The sequence below is a fragment of the Cnephaeus nilssonii genome (assembly GCF_951640355.1).
Source record: "Cnephaeus nilssonii genome assembly, chromosome: 2".
In the NCBI taxonomy this organism is placed as follows: Eukaryota; Metazoa; Chordata; class Mammalia; order Chiroptera; family Vespertilionidae; genus Cnephaeus; species Cnephaeus nilssonii.
The window spans coordinates 11,690,869-11,713,002 of NC_137073.1; the positions used below are offsets into that span (position 1 = coordinate 11,690,869).

The window sequence follows — 22,134 nt, forward strand, 5'->3', positions numbered from 1 at the left end:
GTTGGTGCACAGAGGGCTACGGGCCTTGGCGTAGGATGAAACCTAAAATAGGGACCTTGACAAGGAAGTGTCTGGTGGTGCTTGGAGAGAGAAAGCCAATGCAGTGACAGCACATTCCAAGACTGGGGCTCTACAGGGAATTCCTGGAAGTTAGCCTCTATAGCAGTGTGATTCGGAGAACTTACAGGTAAGATGCTTCCCTGTGTCATAAAAAAATAGCAACACTGCCCACCCAACTCCTATGAACCAGGAGGTCATGGTTAGATTCTTGGTCAGGGCACGTCCCGGAGTTGGGCTCAATCCCCAGTTTGGCATTGGCAGGAGGCAGCTGATCATTGATTGATTCTCTCTCATCATTGATGTTTCTATCTCTCCCTTTCCCTTCTCTGAAATCAATAAAAATATATTTGAAAAAATAGCAACACTAACAAATAGCCAGCCTGAAAACTAATAAATAAGTTTGTGAAAGTATCTAATACATCAGGCCCCAGGAAAAGTCTGAAGCGTTGTTTAAGAGTAAGAATGGTATTGGGGACGATAAGAAAGGGTCCAGGGGCGTCTGTTTCTCAGTGTTTGACATCTTCACTGGAATTCTGAGTGGAGGGAAATTGTGTTTCTAAGTACAGTACGTGATTTTCATTTTTTCAGGTAGAATTTTTTTCCAAAATGGAAGGGAGGTCTTCCCATTAGTTAGATTAGGCACCCACTGAGATGGAATGCTTGATAGAGATAGAGGATTTTATTTATTAAACCAAATGTAGCCTCCACGGTAAATTCACAGGTGGGCAGGTCAGTGTCTTACTTTGATTAGTCTGAATCATTTTTCCAGAGCCTGATCCCCTTGGGGTTGAGTTGGGTGCACATGAACCAGAAAGCCAAGATTGGAGCTTCCTTGGAGATTCCTTAGTCCCCATGTAGGCAGTGGCCTGACTTTGTTTCAGCAGTTTTTATGATTCAGCAGTTAAGGACAGAAGCTTTTTGTAGCAAGTACTATTTAGTAAGGAGTGTACTTCAGTGTTCAGTGATTTCAGTCTATTCCTAGGTGTGTGAAGAACAGTATGACCTCATGTTTAAGAGCAGGGTTTTGGGGCCAGTGTTTGAATCCTCCCTCTGCCACTTACTTAGGTGTGTGACCAGTGACAAATTACTTAATCATTCTGGGCCTTGGTTTCCTCATCTGTGCAGTGGGATTGTTATGAGGATTAAAGGACTTAATCATGTCAAATACTTAAGACAGAGCATGGTGCTAAGTAAATATTAGCTTAAGTTATCACCATTGAAGAACTGTCATAGAACTGTATACTTGAAACCTATATGATCCTATTAACCAATGTCACTCCAATAAATTTAATAAAAATAAAAAATAAAAACCAGATTTAAAAAAGGGAGAAATAGTTAAAATAATTTCTGCAGCAAACATTTATTTTTTTAATTTTAAATTTACTGATTTCAGAGAGGATGGGAGAAAGAGAAAGGGATAGAAACATCATTGATGAGTGAGAATCATTGATGGGCTTTCTCTTGCATGTCCCCAACTGGGGATTGAGCCCACAACCCAGGCATGTGCCCTGATGGGGAATCAAACTATGACTTCCTGGTTCATAGGTCAACGCTCAACCACTGGACCACACCAGCTGGGCTCCGGGCTACAGTACAGTAAATATTTATTAAGTTCCTACTGTGCGCTAGACCCTGGGACCATAGAGATGAATAGGAAGTAGTCTCTGCCTGTGCACTCCTAGGCTACTAGGCCAGCACATTAGCAGGTAATTCCTTTTTTTTCTCTAGTTCTTTTTTTTTTTTTAATTTCTTTATTGATTAAGGTGTCACATATTTGTCCTCATCCCCCCATTCCCATCCCACACCCCTCCCCACGGATGCCCCAACCCCCTGTTGAACTTAACCATTGGTTAGGCTCATATGCATGCACACAAGACCTTTGGTTGATCTCTCCCCCCTCCCCCCACCCTCCCCTATCCTCCCTCTGAGGCCCAATAGTCCGATCGATGCCTCCTTGTTTCTGGTTCTGTTGTTGTTCATCAGTCTATGTTGTTCATCATTTCCCCTAGATGAGTGAGATCATGTGTCACTAGAGATATACTTATAAGAACTGAATGTGAGACGAGCAATAGTAGTTATGCTGACAGGCAAATGAATCAGTCTGTAGTGAGTTTCTGGACCAACAGTTCTTTTGAGACCCAATATCAATGTCCACCAGTTCCTTATGTGTACATGTCGGCAATGACCCCTCAGCTCTGGATGGTAGTTGTTCTTTTTTTGTAAACAAATAAATAGTGTACAAAATTTAAATGATATAAGAAAGTGTACAGAGTATTAGCCTCTTTCTTTTCCCCTGTACCCAGAAACCTATTCTCTTCCCTAGGGGCAACTAACATTACCAGTTTGGAAAAACAGTGTGTGTATGCATAGTATGTATATTCCTTACTCTTTCTCCTTCAATAGGCAGCATATTATACACACTGCTACACTGTTTTTGTGCCTTTTAAAAACATCTTACCTAATAATAGACAAACATGTAAATTGACCATACCTCTGCTATGCCCACAGCCAATCAGGAGCGAGTATGCAAATTAACCTGACAAAGATGGTGGGTTGATTTGCATATGCAGGCACAGAGCGGCCTGTTGGGGCGGGACGCCTGCTATGAGGGGAAGAGGGTGCGAAGGGAGCTACAGGAGCGGTGCTCCGGCCGGGAGCGGGGACTTGGCGGCCCCCGGGTGGCCGGGAGCGAAGCCAGGGGAAGGAAGGCCTATTCTTGCACGAATCTTCGTGCAATGGGCCTCTAGTTTAATTTATATTGGATATAGTTTCATGTATAGAGCTTCTCTACTGCTTTTCTTATTTTTTTCTTTTTAACCTTTTGCACTCGGATGTCGAGTGTGACTTGACACGGTTAGCATCGGTAGCAGCTCGAGAAAAAAGTAAGCGAGTGCAAAGGGTTAATCCTCACCTGAGGATATGTTCATTGATTTTAGAGAGAGAGGAAAGGAGAGAGAGAGAAAGAGAGAGAGCTATGAGAGAAACATCTATCAGTTGCCTCCTGCATGTACCTTGACCAGGGATTGAACCTGAAACCTAGGCATGTGCTCTGACTAGGAATCGAACCTGCAACCTTTCCAGGGTATGGGATGATGCTCCACTCAGCCAGGGGTTTCCTACTGTATTCACAGTTTCATTGTATTCTATGGTATGGATGTACCTTCTTTAACCAATCTTGCTTTGATGGAAATTTAGGTGGTTTCCAATATTTTGTTTTACAGTGTTGACATGAAGGTCCTTTTTACATGTAAACTTTTGGAGAAAAAAGTTGCTAAAAGTACACTTGCTGGGTGAAGTTGTCTATGCATTTAAGTTTTTTTTTTTTTTTTTTTTTAATATTTCATTGATTTTCCACAGAGAGGAAGGGAGAGGGACAGAGAGCTAGAAACATCAACGAGAGAGAAACATCGACCAGCTGCCTCCTGCACACCCCCCACCGGGGATGTGCCCACAACCAATGTATGTGCCCTTGACCGGAATCGAACCTGGGACCCTCCAGTCTGCAGGCTGACGCTCTATCCACTGAGCCAAACCGGTTTCGGCTGCATTTAAATTTTTGATAGTTGTTGCTAAGTCATCTTCCATTGAGGTGGCTCTAGCTCATGCACTTGCCAGCACTGAATGCGAGTGAAAAGTAAGTTCAGGTCACTGTACGCAGTGCAATGTTAGGAAGCCCAGGAAGAGTGACTTGGCCCTGCTAGGGGGGTAACAGTAGGCTTCACAGATGTAGTGACATTTTCAAGGAGTGACATTTTAATGCACAGGTAGAAGTTTTCCAGGTAGAGAAGATAATTCTAGATAGAGGAAGTGACATGTGAAGCCAAGGAAAGGTTATGTGGAGGGAAAGTTAGAAGTTGGGTCTGGCTGACACATAGGATGAGGAGTGATTGGGTTAAACAGTGGTCAGGTTGCAAAGACCCTGGGTGGTGGTGAGGTGGTTGAAGTGGTTGAAAGATACTTGAGAGTATTCACAAACCAGTTTTTCAGCAACCATTTATTACCTGAAGATAAGTTTCTATTTCTAGTCTTGGTAGGACATGAATGATAAAGCTCCTGGTGGTGTTTTACCAGGGGATTTTCTGTGCTCTGTAGATCCATAGGGTTTCTTTTCCCCCCCTATAGGGTTTCTTGGTGGAGTTTCATGTGCTGGATTTGGGAATGTATAGGCTTTGAATCCCACTCCCCCACCCCCACTAAGTGAACAGAGTCTCTGATTGAGTCTGTTTCATATATTGGGGTTCTTTGTGATACTTCTTTTTGAAAACAAACAAACAAACAAATACTTCTAGTTTTCACAGCTAGAATCATGGATCTAATACCAAACCTGCGTTGACTCATACATAAATAGAAGCCTGGAGGATGTGTGGTGCTATTCTTGTATTCTTTGTTTGCAGTGCTGAGAGGTGATCTGTATAAACATGAGAGTGAAAAGATGGTTGGTATTCTGGGGATTTTTTTGAGCATTTAGTTGGGATTTTTGTTTATTTGGTTTCTTTTTTTTTTTAAAATCTTTATTGTTGAAAGTATTATATAGGTCCCATTTCCCCCCTATTGACCCTTTCTAGCCTGAATTCCCCCCCCCCCTTTTTTTTTTAAAGCTTATTGACTCATCAGTGAAATACAGTAAGATTGTTTTGCTCACTATGGTCAAGGGTGCCAAGGGATTTATATATATTTTGTCTACTTCTCAAAACTATCTGGTGATGGGGGGCAGTATTATTGTAAGTCCATTTTGCAAGTGAAAAACTTAACCTCTTGAGGCTCGGAGAGGTTAAGTAATTTGCTCAAGATCATGAAAATCCTAAGTGGTGAAGTAAAAAATCAGATGCAGATTTGGGGCTGACTCTAGAGCCCACACCCTTCACAACAGCACTGGACAAACAATTCATGGCAAGGCATTCCTGGGATAGGGAGTGGCCAGCCTCTGTCCAGTGGAAGGGCACAGTGGAGTGCTGTGGAATTGCTTGTCCTTGGCTGTGTGCTGTGCCCATCCCGAAGGAGCAGCGCTGGTTTCAGAGTGAATCAGAACAGCGCCTGATTGCTCGCCCACTCCTTTCCCTTGTGTTCTAGCAGTGTCAGTTGAGAACTGTGGGAAGGGTGACATGTGCTCCCCTCCCAAGCTTGTTGTGGGGATTGGAAGCCAATGGAAAACTCCATGTAGAGTCACCCCTTCAGTGTGCAGGGCTGTGAGCAAGGCCAAGGTTCTTGATAGGGTTGGGAAATTAGACAGGAGCTAAGTACCTATATATTTATTTTTTAAATATGTTTTTTTTTTTTTTTTAGAGGGAGAGGGAGAGAGATAGAAACATCAATGATGAAAGAGAATCATTTGTTGGCTGCCTCCTGCACGCCCCCTACTGGGGATCGTGCCCACAACCCGTGCATGTGCCCTGACTGGGGATTGAACCAGTGACCTCTTGGTTCATGGGTCGATGCTCAACCACTGAGCAACACTGGCTGAGCAGTACCTATTTCTTTTCTCCTGTGCACCCTTCCCCCATAAACAAACCAATTGCTGCCTTTCTGCTTTTCTAACCCAGTGAATCTCCAGTGAGGTAGTGGAGGGAATCATGTATAGTTTCAATAATACAATATAGTTTTCTGTGTTGTAGAAGTCCTAACTTTTGAACATAATCATACTTTGGATTATGAACATACTATTGAAAGGAAAACTTAAAATTGGATTGACTAGAAGTGCTGTGCAGACCCAGAGCACATGAGAGGCCCTGGCTGGCTGCAGATCGAGGGTTTCTTCTCCGTTTGGGGCTAGTAGTCCTCTGTGGCGATGGGAGAGGCATTTAGACACTCCCCCCTCCTGTCTCCCCCCCCCTCCCCCTCCCCCCCCCCCCCGCCAGGAAGAATCACTTCCTACTGAATACAGATCTCTGCTTATATAGCACAGGCACACTTTTTACATAATGTAACACTACCAAAGGTCCCCTAGCAGCTGCTCTCACGTTGTTTGTATTGTGTGGGATGTGTAAGCTCCCTTTGGCAGATGGTAATGATACTTTGAGAGCCTTTGAGTAATGTGACTGATCATGAAGGTGGTGCTGGGTGTATTGAGAAGGACAAGTTAGTGACAACTTAGGGACTTTGCCTTTATAAAAGCAAATCCAAGCATGGAGTTTGGGAAAGAGAAACTTGTAGTGTGGAAAGTCTGACTATATTAGCCAACATTTGCTTAGTGCTTTATAATCAGTCGCAGTATTCATACCTGATTGCATATAATACCAAGGATGCTCTATGACCTTGCAGGATTCGCCCAGAGTCACAGGCTGTTCACCAGGACTGGTTCTAACCTGTTACTTTCTCTGCCTGCCTTGCTGTGACCAAGTGCCTCTCAGTGGCAGCACTGATTCTCATGAAGCCTGTCAGTCCTCTCATTGCTTGTGCAGATGAAACAGGTACTGCCTGGCCAGTGTGGCTCAGTGGGTGAGTGTTGACCCATGAACCAAGAGGTCACTGGTTCAATCCCCAGTCAGGGCACATGCCCAGGTTGTGGGCTCGATCCCCAGTAGGGGGGCGTGCAGGAGGCAGCCAATCAATGATTCTCTTTCATCATGTACCCTTGTACCGTTTCTGTGTACCCTCGTTCTTGCCTTAGTGCACATTCAGGGGGTTATTATCTGTATGTACCCCAGGTGGCAGCAGTATTGGAGCACATTTTCCTGGGCTTTGTCTCCCCACTCTCATTTTTTTCATCCCACAGGAGTGATTTGTCTCTTGTTTTATTTATGATGGGTATACTGGGAGAGCCTAACACCATTAGCCCATTTCTGCCAGGTGTGAGGTTGCTGCATCAGAACACTGTCTAGCTTTGTGCTTGTACTCTGCCACCTGCTTACCCTCAGGAGAAGCTTGTCTTCCTCTGTGTCCTGCCTTCCTGTTGTAGCTAGGCCTGAGTGGGTAAGGTCATTTCAGGGTGGGAAGGAGGAGGCTTGATTGCAAAGCTTTGCCAGTCGTGAAGAGGACATTAGACTTTTCTTTGTTAATCCTCACCCAAGGATACTTTCCCATTGATTTTGAGAGAGGGTGGAAGGGCGGGAGAGAGACAGAGAGAGAAACATTGATGTGAGAGAGACACATCAATTGGATCAAGCCTGCAACTGAGATACGTGCCCTTGATCGGAATTGAACCTGGGACCCTTCAGTCTGCAGGCCGACACTCTATCCACTGAGCCAAACTGGCTAGGGTGAGGACATTAGACTTTGATCTGCACGTGGGTTCTGGAGACTATATGGCAGCTGGATAGAACCTAGAGGGGAGAAATGAAGTGATTATGCTCCCCTTAATCTCAACAGTCTATAATATAGTCTGTAGATTCTTTTTAAAAAATATATATATTTTTATTGATTTCAGAGAGGAAGGAAGAGGGAGAAAAGAGATAGAAACATCAATGGTGAGAGATAATCATTGATCGGCTGCCTCCTGCACGCCCCTTACTGGGGATTGAGCCCACAACCCAGGCATGTGCCCTTGACTGGAATTGAACCTGAGACCTTTCAGTTCGAAGACCGATGATCGTATCCACTGAGCCAAACCGGCTAGGGCTAATCTGGAGAGTCATGCCAAAATCAAATAAATTATTTTAACTGTTATTTAAAATACCAATTCTGTCCAGGAATAATTTAGAATGAAGGGGGTGTGGCTTTTATAATGGACTTGCTCTTAAGCAGTTGTAGTTGGTAGCAGCAGCTGAAATGAAATGATTTACATGTAAGCTGTAGTGGTAATTGTGATTTTAGATTTCTAGCATGCGTTTACAGTGGTCCATCAGTTTTACACTCATTGGTTACCTGATTTCATCCAGTGCAAGGTAATGCCAGCTCAGTCTTCATCCTATGGCCCTGGGAGCAAAACTCCTCTGTGCTGCTCTCAGAGGCAGAGGAGCTGTCGCAGGGAAGCTGGTCCACTTTGGGCAAGATACTCGCTGAGCTTAATTTTCCTCATCTGTAAATGAGTTTGTTCTCTGGGGTTTATTTATTTCTCTCTAAAGATTTTGTGATCCTGTTTTAGGAATTCTTGGTCGCATGCCTTAATGTGTTCAATAAGTATCTTTTGAGTCTAGTTGACGAGGCATACAGATATTAATGCTTCATCCTCCTGGGATATGTACCTGGGAAATAGCAGATTGGATTGTGAAGAGAGAGCCTATTCTTGGTTATATTACTCACTTATTTTAGACAGTTTCTTGCAGAAGAACTATTTTCTCATTTGCCTTTTTTTTTTGGCTGTATAATGAAAGCCTTCTGACTGGAATATAAATAAGTATATAAAATTATATGTATTTTAGCTCCTAGTGAGATATGGTTGTTGCCCAACCAGCAGATGCAAATTTTTTAAAAAAAATATTTTATTGATTTTTTACAGAGAGGAAGAGAGAGGGATAGAGAGTTAGAAACATCGATCAGCTGCCTCCTGCACACCCCCCACTGGGGATGCGCCCGCAACCAAGGCACATGCCCCTGACCGGAATCGAACCTGGGACCCTTGAGTCCGCAGGCCGACGCTTTATCCACTGAGCCAAACCGGTTTCGGCAGATGCAAATTTTTTAATGTCCAGACTATTTAATATCATTTTTCCCAAAACAATGTGTGATATTAAACCTGGTGTCTGAGAAATAAAGTAATCTCCTTTCTGTTCTACCCTTTTCTCACATTCTTTTTTTTGTTTGTCCAGCTAGTTTAGAATAGTGAGGAGCAAGGTGAAGGGTACCAACCCAACAGATGACATTTAAAACACTTTATTTGGAAATAACTTCAAACTGATGGAAAGATTGCAAGGAATGACTAGTACAAAGAACACTTTTATACCCTTTACCCATACTCACCTATTGCTAACATTTTCCATTTGCTTTATTTGCACTTTCTCTCTGTATATACAATTGACCCTTAAACAACGCAGGGGGTTAGGGATGCCAACCCCCGTGCAGTTGAAAATCTGCATTTAACTTTTGACTCCCTCAAAACTCAGTCCCTTGGTATAAGTAGGTTATTGATTCTAGGTCTGCTCTCCCCCACCAGGAGATACCAAAATCCGCTGATCCTCAAGTCCCATATGTAAAATACTGTAGAACAATGCATATAGTTAGCTCTCCGCAGACTTGGACTGCCAATTGTTTTGATCTGTGGTTGGTTGAAATTGCAGGTGCAAAACCTGGGAATATAGAGGGTTGACTGTGTATTTATTTAAAAAAAATCTGTGTATAGGTGGACGTGCATAAATCAAATCCCCATTGTTTAGAAGTCAACTGTATATGCATACACATGCATACAACCAATATTTTTTTCTGACCTACTTGCAATTAAGTTGCCTATGCCATAGGCTAATATTCCTATATAGTGTATTTCCTAATAGGGTATTGTATTGCATAACCAGAGTGAGTACAGTCATCAACTTCAATTAATTGAACGATTCAGATTCATTGCTTTTAACTGATCTACAATCTGTAGTCTGATTTTGTCAGTTGGCCCAGTTATGTTTTTTATAGCATTTTTTTCTCCTTCAGTACAGGATCTAGTCGAGAATCAGGTATAGCATTTACTTGTTATGACTCCTTAGTCTTTCGATTTTTTTAAAAAAATTGTGAAACCAGTACACCTGTCCATTGGAAGCTAAATGGTGTCTCTTGTTTTTAATGTATTGTCCATTGGTACATGGACAGGTTTTTCCAGCATAAAACATAGTGTCCCCTGTGTATAAGATGTTTTCTCTAATTGGTCCCCATGGGACAGAATGTGCTGCCTCTACCTCATCCCTACCACAGGGGGACGAGTGGGCTTTCTGACCCAGACGCCTGGCAATCACCCTGCTTCTAACTCATGGTCCTCAGAATAAACAGACCCCTTTGTTCATGGAAGAGACAGAAAATCTGACTGGACACTTTATGCAAAATCAAGAAATACTGGGGGAACATTTTAACATTGGTCAACTTTATGGTAGTTTTAGACTAAAGCATAAAAGTGACTTTTAATGACTAGAATTATGGTTAGATGTGGCCAGAATGTATGTTTTAATCAATTATTAAGTATCTGCATGATGATATTGTACAAAGTTATATCTATAGTTACTTCCCTTTTTTTGTTAATCCTCACCCAAGGATATTTTTCCATTGATTTTTAGAGAATAGAAAGGAGAGGGAGAAACAGAAAGAGAGAAACTTCTATGTGAGAGAGACACATTGATTGGTTGCCTCCTGCATGTGCCCTAACCAGGGCCGGGGATCTAGCCTGCAACTGAGGTATGTGCCCATGACTGGAATTGAACCTGGGGCCTTTCAGTCCATAGGCTATTGCTCTATCCACTGAGCCAAATTGGCTAGGGCTCACTCCCAAGGGCCAAACACTGTTCAGATTTACTAAGCTGTAGGCAAGACAGTGATGAGCTCTTCTGAGGCAAATGCATAGCTCCAATAGTTAGTTCCAGATGCATGTTCATAAGTTGTGGTAAGTGTACCTACCCTGTCCTTGCTTTCCTGGGACATAGTATGGCTCTCTGTTTCTTTCTTTCAGTAGAAGACAATTTCCTCCCACGAACTGTGTACATAATTGTTAGGTATGTCATGAATGCATAAAATTTATGTAGATATTTTCTCATGATTTTCTTAATAATTGTCTTTTGTCTAGCTCCGTGGTCGGCAAACTGCGGCTTGCGAGCCACATGCGGCTCGTTGGCCCCTTGAGTGTGGCTCTTCCACAAAATACCACGGCCTGGGCGAGTCTAGTTAGAAGTTTAAGTTTAAAAAATTTGGCTCTCAAAAGAAATTTCAATCTTTGTACTCTTGATATTTGGCTCTGTTGACTAATGAGTTTGCCGACCACTGGTCTAGCTTATTTTATTGTAAGAATATAGTATATAATACATTTAACATAAAAATGTGTTAATTGACTATATTCTTGGTAAGACTTCTGGTTAACAGTAGGCTATTAGTAGTTAAGTTTTTGGGGAGTTAGAAGTTATGTGCAGATGTTTGACGGCATTGGGGGTCAGTGTCCCTAATTAGCACATTGTTCAAGGTCAACTGTATATCTGTACTCAGTCTCCTCTCTGTTTAACCTTGGCTCTATGTCTCTGTCACAACAGGCTGAGGGAAATCTTGAAGTGGGTGTGGATAGGAGTGCAATTCAGAGATCTGGCTTGCCACTTACTAGCTGTGCACTTTTTAAAAAAATTGATATTAGAGGGAGAGGGGGGAGAGTGAGAGAGAAAAACATTGATGTGAGAGAAAAACATTGATCGATTGTCTCCCATATGCACCCTGACTGAGGATTGAACCTACCACCTATCACCTGGGTATGTGCCCTCATTGGAAGCAAACCCTCAACCCTTTGGGTTGGCCCAACCAACTGAACCACACCAGCCAGGGCAAGCTGTGCACTTTTGAGTAAGTCATTCAATGTCCCAGGGTTTCAGTGACCACACTCTGAGTGCTAGACTTGGAAGATTCAACTGGTTTCGCCAGTTTGCTTTTAGAGAAATAAAGTGAGATGCCTGCTTCATCAAGATGTGTTTAGTTATTTCTTTTTTTGTTTGTCTTTTAAGGACAGTATCTGCAGTTTGAGACACAAGAGCAGTTTGTTTTTTAAGGACAGTATCTGCAATTTGAGACACAAGAGTAGTGACAGAAAAGATGGGAAGAAGATTTGTTGTTTTCTTTGTTTTATACTTACCCGAGGATATTTTCCCATTGATTTTTAGAGTGTGGAAGAGAGAGGGAAAGACAGAGAGAATATTGATATGAGAGAAACACATCTATTGGTTGCCTCTTTCATGAGCCCTGACCAGGGCCTCCAGGCCAGGGAGGAGCCTGCAACAAAGTATGTGCCCTTGACTGGAATTCGACCTGGGACCCTTCTGTCCCCAGGCTGACGCTCTATCCACTGAGCCAAACCGGCTAGGGCAAGAAGACTTGTTTTGAATATCATTCTTCTGACTGGTGCTTCCTTGTGCTTGCCTGCTTTCTAGCGTTTTGAGCCAACTTCAGAAGGGGATGGAATCCAGTAGATGTCACATTGATTCCCATTGTGTGGTATTTAAGCTTAGTATTTCATCTCATACTTCCGTATGCAGGCCTAAAGGCCAAAGAGATGTCTTTCCTCGTCTGTTTTCTTTGCAGTGGTGAAGAGTAAGGAAAGAATGAGAGTGTTCTTTTGTTTAGACATCCATGGTAATCCTGTTAGCTTCTAGAGACAGTTTATATGAGATTGAATTTCTTTGCTAATGGCATCTGTTGTAACACATGAGGTATGTTTTGCATACTTTTTAACCGTGGTTAGCACCTAGTATAGAATCACTTTTCTAAGAAACCTTTATATAATAGCAAATAGAGTCATAAAATTGTTCTAGATATGTCACAATATTACAGTGGGACTCTGGGATGCTAGGTTGGTATCAAGGAGGCCATGAAACTGAATACAGGAGACCCATATGATACACCTCCTTGTAGGATATACAAAATGTGGCTCATGGAAAGGTGGCAAAAAGCTTGTTTCTTAAAAAAAAAAAAAAAAAAAAAAAAGAGTAATTTCACCCCCCATACCAATTTTGTAAAAGGTTATGCTTTAAAAGGTGGCAAAAGCTTAATTAAAGTTGCTTTAAAAAAGGTCATTTTTTTCTCAAATACCAATTTTGTAAAAGGGTGTTTTAGAGCCAATTTGGCAAAAACATTACAGATTTAATCAGAAAACTGTCATCTAGGTGCCTTATTTTAAGGGACAAAACACCGCATTTCCAACTGTAGTCTCGTTTTTTAAAGATAAATTATTAGCAGTCTCCTGTTTTTCAAAACATGTTCATTGAATGCATCTGAGCAAAGGTCATTATGATCAGAGTTCTTAAAGGGGGAAATTTAAACAGTCATATGTATCTTGAATTTAGAGGATTACTAATATTCCTGAGAAACGAAGAATGATACTAATAGTCTACTTGTTTGCTTTTTTTTTACTCTTGAATTTGGTCTAAAGTATTTGAGCACCAGTCTCATACCTGATGGTATAAATACAGATGTAAAGGCAGTTCTTTCCAGACAGTTTATGTTCTAATATCTATGAAGTATTAACAGTTGCAGATAGGACTTTCAGCTCCTACTTTATTTCTTACATTATGTTCACTATGTGCTTTATATCAATTATTTTATTTAATTCTCAGAAAAACCTCATGTGTTAGGTTTCCTTATTATCCCCCTTTGTGCACAAGAGGAAAAAGAGTGATAGATTAAATAACTAGGCCAAGGGTGAGGTGCATTCTGATGGGAACCAAGGATCTGGATGCCAGGGCCTGTGCTGTTTAATTGTGCCATTCAGAAATGAGCAGAGAACGGTGCCACGGGCAAAACTGGATACAGGACAGAAACAAAAAGATGAAAACAGAGAAGGGATTCTTAGTAAGAAATTGCATCAAGGTTGAACTATGCATTGCACACCCAGGAACAAATGCAGAATGGGAATTTGCTATGAGACGGTGAATGTTCAGACTGAGTGATGGCTTCCTGTGGTGAGTAATGGTGAATCGGGCATTCTTCCCTTTTTTTTCCTCCTAGTAAACTTCTCTGCATTTTTCAAAATCCAAAATATATGGTCACCTCTGTTGAAGCTTTCCCATTTCCCTCAGAGTTGGTTCTCATTGGGCTCCTGAGGCAGTTTATGTATATGTCACCACTATAGTATGTACACCATTATATTCTGCTTTTTATTCATAGACCCTACTCTCTCCCCTCAGGCCACTTCAGTTCTTTGAAGTCAAAGACAATCTTACTAATCTTTGTATCTCTGGGGCTAAATGCAGTGTCAGTTACTTAGTGCATATTGAGCTTATTTGTTGAATGAATAGCTGAGTTTCTCAGTCACCCAGATTTAAAGGCTCTTCAAAGCTAGAAATAGAGTAATTGTGGCAGAAAATCTATATTTATGAGAATTTATCTGGTGGTGCAGTACAGATTGGATTGGAATTGGAAAAGCTGACATCTCAAGGTGACCAGGTAAAAGAAATTATAGTAATCTAGGCAGGAGGTAGTTAGGGCCTGGTAGAAGTAGTAGTGAGGGAAAGGTACACCAGCCTAAGAAATAGTGTCCAAGCAAGCATCAAACCTGACGGCGTTCGCTGTCGGGGTAGAGGATTTGGGAAGAGTCAAAGAAGGTTTCACATTATGTGACCCTCCTCTTCTTTCAAGTTTTTCTTATATTTTATTATGTGATTACTAGGCTTATGGGATTGTAATGCTTTGTGTTGCCACCCTGACATCTCTGCAGACAAATAGGTGGTGGTTCCTAGGAATCCAGGAGTCCCCTGCTCAGACGTCACCTGCAGGCTCCCAAATTACTTTTAATAGTTGTGCTAATAGAGGAAAAGCACATTTTCTAAGTTCAGAGTCTGAAAATACCAACCGGAATGTTAAAAAATAGGTATAACATGAAGTTTTAAAAAATTGTGTATGTATACTTACAGAAAAGTGCACAAATCATAATAGGGCTCTTTTGACTTTTTTGGACATCCTAGTAATGGTGCTTGTGTGAACATTGGTGCACTTTCCCCCTTTTTTGGCGGGTGGTGGTGGTGGCGGTATACAAATTTCTGTTGGGTGTGTTATCAAGGAGTAGAATTGCAGTTAAGAAGCATGTATGTGCTCAGCTGCAAAATGGTTTCCAACGTGGTTAAACAAGTGTTTTCTCCTGCCAGGAGCAGCATATGCACATTATAGTTGCTCACCATCCTCACTAACACTTGTGACTGTCTTTTGAATTTTAGCCATTTTGTGGATGAGTAGCACTGTCTTGTTTTAAATTTGAATTTCCCTGATGACTAGTGAGGTTTAGCACTTATGTTATGTATGGCCTTTTGAATACCTTTTTATAACTATTTGCCTGTCAAAAATATTGAGTTGTTTGTCTTTTCCTTATTGAAGTCTTCACTTGATCTCTTCCATAGATTCTGTGACTTTAAGTGAAACAATGTATAAAGAAACCTATTTTATCACAGGCTAATTGATATAAACTAGAGTTAAGTTACTAATCCATCTCTGCAATGTTATAACAAAACCATGTTGAACCAAAGAATGTTATTCCAGGATCTGCTGTACACCGATGAGAGTTCTCTGTTGTCTATATTGAAAATATCTTCTCCCATTTTGTGGCACTGTTTGTTGTGCCATTTGGTGAACATTTAAAAAAAAATTATTTTTATTGATTTCAGAGAGGAAGGAAGAGGAAGAGATGAAAAAAAAAATCAGTGGTGAGAGAATCATTGATTGGCTGCCTCCTGCACGCCCTCTACTGGGGGTCTATCCCGCAACCTGGGCATGTGCACTAACCGGGAATGGAACCATGACATCCTGGTTCATAGGTCGATGCTCAGCCACTGAGCCACGCCTGGTTACAAGACGACAAACATTTATATTTATCAATCTTTTCCTCTATGTTTAGTGCTTTTATATGTCCAGTCCAGATTTGGTTATAGAGTTTTCCTACCTCGGAGTCATTAAGATGTTCTATATTCTCTTTCAGAAGCTTTGTTGTTTTACCTCTCACATTTTCTATCTGTAATCCAAGTGGAATTTTTTTGCATGAATGTCTGACTTGTTTTGAGGCTAATCTTATCTGACCTTAGTTCTTCAAGTTCTGGGAAGCAGTCGGGTGTATCGGAGTCCTCAGTGTTCTTCATGAATTAGTCAGGGCAGTGTTTGAGTAGCCTTGGGAATTGAAGCCTCTTCTTCTTACCATGTCATGGCACTTGTTCTTTGTTTTGTGTTCTTTATCCCTTTATTACTTGAAAGTGTAGTCTGTGGGGAATATGACCACATCTTTACTTGCTATTAATTCCTTAACCAAGTGCAGTGTGGATTCTGGCTTCACCACCTGCTTGAACAGCCTTCTTGCCAAATGGGAAGAATTTTCTACTATCCTTCAACCAGTTGTATGTCTTGAACATGTTTTTTGTTTTTACATCTCTATTTGGATTGTTGACCTTGGCAAAGTCTCAGCCTCCTTTCCTTACATAGTTTCAATTTGAAATCCAGTTGGAAAAGCCCTGTAGCCTGAGGGCATGAATCTCCAGTTTCAAAGTAGTTCTGACCAATTCTGTTGTTTTGTTTTGGTCTATGTTCATTTGTTATCTAAGACCAAATAAAAATGATAGCAGCCATAGCTAGGAATGAGATCATTCCTTAGAGCTTTCATAGATCATTTCATTTGATCCTCATAAGACCTATTGAGGTAGGTTATTAGTATTGCAATTATAGACATGATTGAAATGCAAATAGCACATTATTTGTTTTAGTTGAGAAACACCAGATTTGGTGACAGTTTCCTTTTCCATGAACCATCATTTGGTGGGAGCATCCATCCTGTGACCCTTGTGGATACTTTTGTCTTTCTGCTTTCTGTTGGAATGCTAGCTTTTTGGGTTGGAGCAGGGTGGGTAGGCTGGACGGGATTAGAGATAGAGGTGGATTCTTTGGGGAGATTGGGAGGAACTTGCCCCAACAGCCTTTTAATGCAGGACCAGTAGTTGTCAAGTTCACAAACCTGTGCCTTAAGAACCAGTATGAAATAAACCTTGGAGGTTGGGGTTACCTGAATGTGATGAGCTCAGGTTTTCCCCAGGATCCACTCTAAAATGATTACTCTGAGAAAAAGTTGTGGAGCAGGTGTCATTGGAAGATATGTCCTTTTTAGGATTCCATTTTGGCTCCAGAAGAACTATCGCTTTATTTTAACTGAATAAACTGACTTTAGTTCAACAAATATCTCTTGAGTTATATTTATTTTTTTTTGTCAGTAAGTTACTTTAACTTGTGAGATTTTCCTTTGATTTTTAAAAAATATTCCCATAAACTTTTTAAAAACAGCTAATTCCTTTTTTCAAATGAAATGGTGCACCAAATCAATTTATGAAACAGACCAAACATTTTTTCTTTTTATATAAACTCATTTTAGAAATTTGAATTTATAGCGTTTACTTTGAAAGTCAGTTGTCATTACATAGCCATCAATGAGGCTGGTTTGATCACCACAAAAAACTGAAATGGGACCTAACTGATTTGGCTCAGTGGATAGAGCCTTGGCCTATGGACTGAAGGGTTCTGGGTTCAGTTCTTGTCAAGGGCATGTACCTTGGTTGCAGGCTTGATCCCCATTAGGGGGTGTGCAGGAGGCAGCTGATTGATGTTTCTCTATCATCAATGTTTCTATCTCTCTTATCCCTCTCCCTTCCTCTCTCTAAAATCAACAACAATATATTTAAAAATAAACCCAAAACATGAAACGGGTTAAAAAGATTTCAGTCTTTAGTCCCGCATTCTAGTTATTTCTACATTTGAAAAAATTGTGTAGTTTTTCCGTTTAACTTGCAATCTAAGGATATTTTATAAAATTCAGATGAGAAAATTCCTGTCATCACTCAGCATGTCAGAGTTCAGTTGTCATCGTACAGCCATCAGATCATGACCGTAGCAGGGGAGGGCCAGCATGCCTGACACTGCTTGAACATGGCCCTCGTGTACTGTGTTTTGTGCTCACATGTGCCAGCTGATGTAGATGGGCTGGTGCAAGCCTGATTTAGCTTCAATAATTAGTACCCATTGTAAGATGTGCTGGTTTATCCAGGGAGATGGCCCAAGTTCTTCAGTCTCCTGAAAAGTCAGTTACCAAGTGGAGGCCTCTAGTAATATTACAGTTTGATACATAACACATTTGAATATGGACTTCTTTTAAAACATAGTTTTTATAAGTCAGCTTTTACTCTCTGGGCAATGGAGAGGATGGGGAAATGGAGTAGGGGGAAGGTGGGTGGGAAGATGGGAATTGAGAGATAATTAAGCAACCAGAACTGCTGTTGGCTCTTGATTATCTCTGGGTAGATTAATGCCAGTGAGGATTCAGAAATGGTGTGGGAATGCTCACTTTTTGCAGATGGGCTGTGTGACGGAGTGTTGACTCAAATTCTGCTGCTGCAACTGATGCCTCCTACTTTAGTGAAAGAAGGGGAAGTGGGTTTGAAAGAGGGGGTGGGCCAACTTTGGAGTCTTGAGTCCTCTCCTCTCATTCTCTACCCGAGCCGTTCTGCTGAGAGTCTGGCTCGCTCTGTGGGTCTGTGATTGGAGGTGCTGTCTAATTTTGAGTTCCTGCTCAGCTTGGCTCTTACTGCACCTTAATCTCTGTGCAATTAGGTGCTGCACATATGAAATTGAGAGTTGACAGTATGTGTGACTCTTGAATTGAAGCACCTGCAAAAAACCCCAAGAATCCATGTAGCAGTTTAACTATAATTTCTCTGAATTCAAGTTATGCAGACATGGGACGTAGTCTATAGGGAACCCTAACCTTTTCCCTGAATGTCTTAACGCTGCCTATTTCAGTCAGGACCATGGGCTGTGAATTTGCTTTCAATATGTTTCCAGAATTAAATTTTGAATGACTTGCTTTTTTTTTAGCATAAATAATTGAAAACCAATTGCACTGTAGCATGAATTTATGGAGTATACTAAAACCTTTGGTTTCGAGCCAGTTGGAAAGTTCCCTTGTTTTTCTGGCTTATACCATGCATTTGAAGAATGTTGAACCAAGATGTTTTCAAGAAGTAAATTGCTATTGCTGTTGAATGTGACCCGGAAGAAACTGAGGAACAGTAGAACTAAAGATACTGTTTATTGATTTTATTTTTTCAAATTCCTTTGTTAGGCATCTGAAGAAACCTCCCTCAGGGCATTGGAAAGTCTGATGACAGAGTTTTTTCATGACTGTACAACTAATGAGAGAAAACGTGAGATAGGTAAGTGAAGTGTTGAGTTGTAGTCATTTGTAATGGAAAAGCCCCAGTGGGGAGGGAGAGTTGATAACCTTGGCTTGTCAAGCCTGAATGTTACTCCTTAAGTTCTTGTTCTTTTGGCTCTGGTTCTGCTGGTTGGTGGCCGGTGAGGTCTGCAAATCTAGCTGCAGGGCTATGTATAGTTCGTGGAGCCCCCTATAATCCATAGTGATGGATTTTCTTTCCTTTGACAAAGTGTGGGAAAACCCTCCTGCTTTGTTCTTGATTTTAGCAGTGTTGAACTTTATAAGAAGCCTGTAAGTATTAATTTTAAAAAATTCAAAGAAGTGTCAAAATGAACATGTTTTTGGTGTGTAGATGTCTAATCCAAACCTCATCTAGTGCCCAGAGATCCTTAAACTGGTCTTACCTCAGGGGGCTTCTTGCTTCTTTTTCCTTATCTCCATTTCCTTATCTCTGTTATCCCACCCATTCTGCAAGTTTTTATGAATGAAGACTTCAAACAACAGAGAGGTGTAGGTATTTACCTCAGGTCTTTAGGGAGCCTCAGTGCCTTTTAGAACCTCTTTGAATTTTATATTCATTGACATGAACAATATTCTTTAAAGCGTACTTTAAACTAGAAGTGTATACAGATATCAGATCTCTGTCTCAGGGACATGTTGCTCTGTGGTCCTAGTATAATCCTTTTTCCTCCCAGGTCTCACTTAACCCCTGAACTTGAAAATGAAAAATTTTTCTCTATTCAAACTTAAAGGGTTTTTCCCTTGGATCTTTGTACTGACCTTACATTCATTGCTTTTACCTGCTTGGAAGTCTTTATGTGGAATTCTGTGGAGGCCATTTCTCTGTCCCATTTGGCTTCTCTAACACATTGACAAGTTAAGTGTTATGGCTGATTATGGTTGATTTCCGCCTTTTGTCCAAAGCTGGATTGGGGTTTGGATTTCCAGGTCGCCAGTATAGCTTTGACTACGGCCCATTACCCTTTGCATCCTTTGAGCATCACATCAGCTCCTGGTAGATGCTAACTTTTTATCTCTTAATTTTGAACCTGGTGTTCTCTTTTGGGCTTGCCCTGCATGCCTTTCTTTTCTGAGGACTAGAGAACCGGAGCATTTATAAACAAGGGCTACTGACAGAAGCTGAGCCCAGTAGCTGAACAGCCATTTGTCTTGAAGGATTCACTTTGCTTGCTTCCCTAGATCCTCTCGTATTACTCAACCTTTCCCTCCTCCTGCCCCCAGAGTGATCCCTGTTAGTTTTATGCTATTAAAGTACTTTATAGTGAAAACATCACTGGTGATTTTTACCAAAGAAGGTAAAGGATCTTTCCCTTATACAGTCTACTATAGTTCAATACTAATTTCTCTGAAGTCCTGTTTTTCACTCATACTTGAATTATTTTTGGTTTTTCTATTAATTTTTTGGTTTGCAAAGCAAATATTGCTGACTTTCAGCATTCATGAATTAAAAGTAGAACCTTCGGATCATGTTTGTATTCTAATCTTATTTAAATAACCAGATGCTATAAATGTCTAATTTAAATGAAGGCTAAGAGGAATTGGGGGTTTGGTTCTGTAGAGTGGGTGTGTCTTAGTTCAGCTTCATTCCAGTATGGGCTGGAACCACTTGTTTCCTTTTTGATGTCTTAGAATGAACTAAAGGCTTTCCTAGCTAGGTGGGAGAAAGGCTCCGCCCACTTGCCACCAAAGGTGTGTTGTTAGTGCTCTAGAGAGAGAGCTGTCAGCAGGACCCTCGAGAGACAAACCTGAAGCATCATGGAGGAGCAGCGATTCTCTAGGGATCGGACTCAGTGATTTAGTGGCAAGTTCTAGAACAGAAACCTGAGTTCCTCATTTCCAGCCAGAGCTCATTCTCTTTGGTTTACTTGACCTCTGGGATTCATAGAAATTTTTATTTGATTATAAGAACAGGTCATCAGCTTACTTTTATGGAATTTTTGATGAGCCTGCCTTGATGCATTTAGCCTAAGTCCTAGGGTCTAGCAGAGCAGTGACTTTAGGATTAGAATGGGCTGCTGTGCTTCTTGCTTTTCCAAGGGCTTCCTAGAATCTCTCAGGGTTGTTGCCTTTTTCTGTTACATTTCATGACCAGTACAGCAGGGGAAGGTAACAGGGCAGCATGTGCAGAAACATGGTGATAGACTTGTAATGCTTGCTGTCTGTGGTCCTGGATGATGCTACCGCAGCCTGAAGGAGGAGAAACCATTTCTAACTGATTTGATGTGGACAGGGCTGTTCTTGGCATCTCCCATGATTGCTATTCTTTTTTACTTTTTTGGGTGGTAGTTAAAAATAAAACTAAACCAAATGAAGAGAATTAGCTATTTTGAATTCACTTACATTTTTGTCTGTTCTTTGTTTATAATTTTTTTCCTACTTCTCTAGCCATCAGTGTGTGTGTGTGTGTGTGTGTGTGTGTGTGTGTGTGTGTGTGTGTGAACAGTGTGAGTGAGTGGTGGGGAGATATATACAAGGTATCCCCAAAATAGCTGATAGCTCAAATTTGAAAATGAAAAGTATGTTAGTAAACACTGCCCTTATAATTATTCAGAGACACCATAGATATATCTCCTGCTCCAGAGGAAACATGTTAGCAATTAGCCATCATTTATAAGGTGAAATGATACTCTTATAACTGTCTATCCACACATTAGGTTAAGTAAGAACTTTAACAATGAAAGTTTCTCTGCTGAGAAAAGTGCCCATTGCAAGCTTACTGACTTTAAAATGCCTGAATACACTGTCAGTGCTCATGGTCATCTCAGAGTTGGAAAAATATGGTCTGTCCTTTCTGTGTTGAAAAATAAGCTGGATTTTGTAGTTGGTTTTGACAACATTAACATATATGGAGGGTGGCACGTTTTTAAAAAATAAGACAGCCCAGCCTTGTATTAATTTTATATATTTTCATAGCCTTCTTTTGTTGCTATTTAACTTTTCCAGAGGAGCTTCTTAATAACTTTGCCCAGCAAGTAGGAGCCTGGAGATTCTGCCTGTACTTTCTCTCCAGTACTAGGAATGACTATGTAATGATGTACAGTTTGACGGTTTTTGAGGTAAGTTGTCAGATAATTCTATACTGTTCTGAAAAGTATTTGTAGTCACATTGCCATGTCATTGGCACAAGACTTTAGCTTTGAGGTACAGATGGCTGGGAAACAGTGGTAACTTCACTCAGGGGCTTCTCCACTTGCTGCCTTTATCAAGATGTCTGGTGTGCTGGGGGCACGTTTCTGTCTTTGACACCAGAAAGGTAAGATGGGGTCAGGTAGGTAGGTCCCTTG

At 41.1% G+C, this 22,134-nt stretch overlaps 1 protein-coding gene across 1 annotated transcript in view; it reads left to right on the forward strand.

Moving 5' to 3' along the window:
* Positions 1 to 22,134, forward strand: part of XPO6 (exportin 6) — a 129,417-nt gene that overhangs the window by 23,395 nt on the left and 83,888 nt on the right. Inside the window, exons 2-3 of the mRNA XM_079784684.1 lie at positions 18,737 to 18,827; positions 21,794 to 21,906. Coding sequence (XP_079640810.1) covers positions 18,737 to 18,827; positions 21,794 to 21,906 — 204 coding nt within the window. The remainder of the gene's footprint in view (positions 1 to 18,736; positions 18,828 to 21,793; positions 21,907 to 22,134) is intronic.